This window comes from Pelecanus crispus, chromosome 18, assembly GCF_030463565.1.
Source record: "Pelecanus crispus isolate bPelCri1 chromosome 18, bPelCri1.pri, whole genome shotgun sequence".
Classification (NCBI taxonomy): domain Eukaryota; kingdom Metazoa; phylum Chordata; class Aves; order Pelecaniformes; family Pelecanidae; genus Pelecanus; species Pelecanus crispus.
The window spans coordinates 7,833,960-7,835,261 of NC_134660.1; the positions used below are offsets into that span (position 1 = coordinate 7,833,960).

Consider the following 1,302-nt stretch of genomic DNA (forward strand, 5'->3'; position numbering starts at 1 on the left):
TCCCAAAGGCTGTTCCCTGCTTTACCATTTTTGACATTCTGCAAAGCAAATCGCCTGCTGGTGCTGCAAACCCAGCCCCTGCCACCGCAGTGCAGCTCAAACCTTAGCAAGAGGACATTCCTTCCTCAAGAGCTGACGGGGCTGCTGATCCCTCACCACCTCCTGCCTCTCTGGCCATTTGTGGGCAGAGGCACAGCAAGGCAAGGCCTGATGGCCACGAGCAGCCAAGGATGACTTCTTCAGCTCCCAGGGATGGTGCCCAAAAGAGGAGGCACTGCAGGGTGTCCCAACCTCCCAATCCTCTGTGAATGGAGAAGGGTCTCCTTGTGCCCTCACCTCCCTTCCACCCCTGAGCAACACCTTTTTCTTTTGGCACCTTGGGGAGTGTCGACAGAGAGAAAGACCACATGGAGGCCAGGCCTGAATGCAGCAGAACTTTAATGAGTTAAAAGAGGGGAACAAAGTCACTCTGAGTGGAGGACAGCAGCGCAGGGAGCCCCGGAGGCAGCCTAGAGTCTGCGGTCCTTGTCCATGGAGAGTTCTTGCATGACAGATGGTCCCCACCAAGCTGGCCTTGGTGGGACCTTGCTGCCAAGGGGATACAAAGCAAACAAAGAAGAGGGGAAAAAAGGGAAAGCCATTCAGCTATACTGAAAACACCTCCGAAATCTCGATCCCGTGCCCAGCACCATGTTCTGACTTCCTCAAGGTGTGTTTCTATGGGTTTCCCAGGATCTTTAGCAGGGAGGGCACCTTCTGCCACAGTAGCGGTTGGTAATGCAGGAGAGGTCAAAGCCCCCAGAGGAGATGGGCACTCCCTCAGAGCTGAGGATGCTGCCCACAGCAGCAGAGGTGGAGGAGCCCACAACAGTGTTCTGCGGGAAGGAGCTGAGGATGGGTCCGGGCAGGGTCACCACCACAGGAGAGGGCTCAATGACGACGGTGGAGTTCTGGCACTGCCTGACACAGGGCTCGTTGCAGCTGTTGGCCAGCGGGGTTGGGCCGCAGGGCCGGCAGGGCAGGCACTGGTCGTAGCAGGACATGTCTCAAAGTCAGAGGTGCACCTGGGAGAGAGGGCAGGGAGGAAGCAGAGCACAAGGGTGGGTGATCAGCAGCCTTGGTTACACAGTGACAAAGGAGGCAAGGCCACAATTCAGTGGCGAGAGGGATGCGCTAGGAGGAACACAGTCTTCATAGTCCTACAAAGAGCAGCCTGGCCCAGGGACACTGTCTCCTAATTCATGAGCCAAAAGACCCCACAGCCACATCCCAGCCTCTCTCTAACCAGACCTTCTCCCCACT

At 56.9% G+C, this 1,302-nt stretch overlaps 1 protein-coding gene across 1 annotated transcript; it reads right to left on the bottom strand.

Moving 5' to 3' along the window:
• Positions 1-737: 737 nt before the first annotated feature.
• On the bottom strand, positions 738-1,043 carry LOC142595206 (feather keratin Cos1-1/Cos1-3/Cos2-1-like). The gene has a single exon (XM_075722873.1). The coding sequence runs from the start codon at positions 1,041-1,043 to the stop codon at positions 738-740; it is 306 nt and encodes a 101-aa protein (XP_075578988.1).
• Between the last annotated feature and the right edge of the window lie 259 nt (positions 1,044-1,302).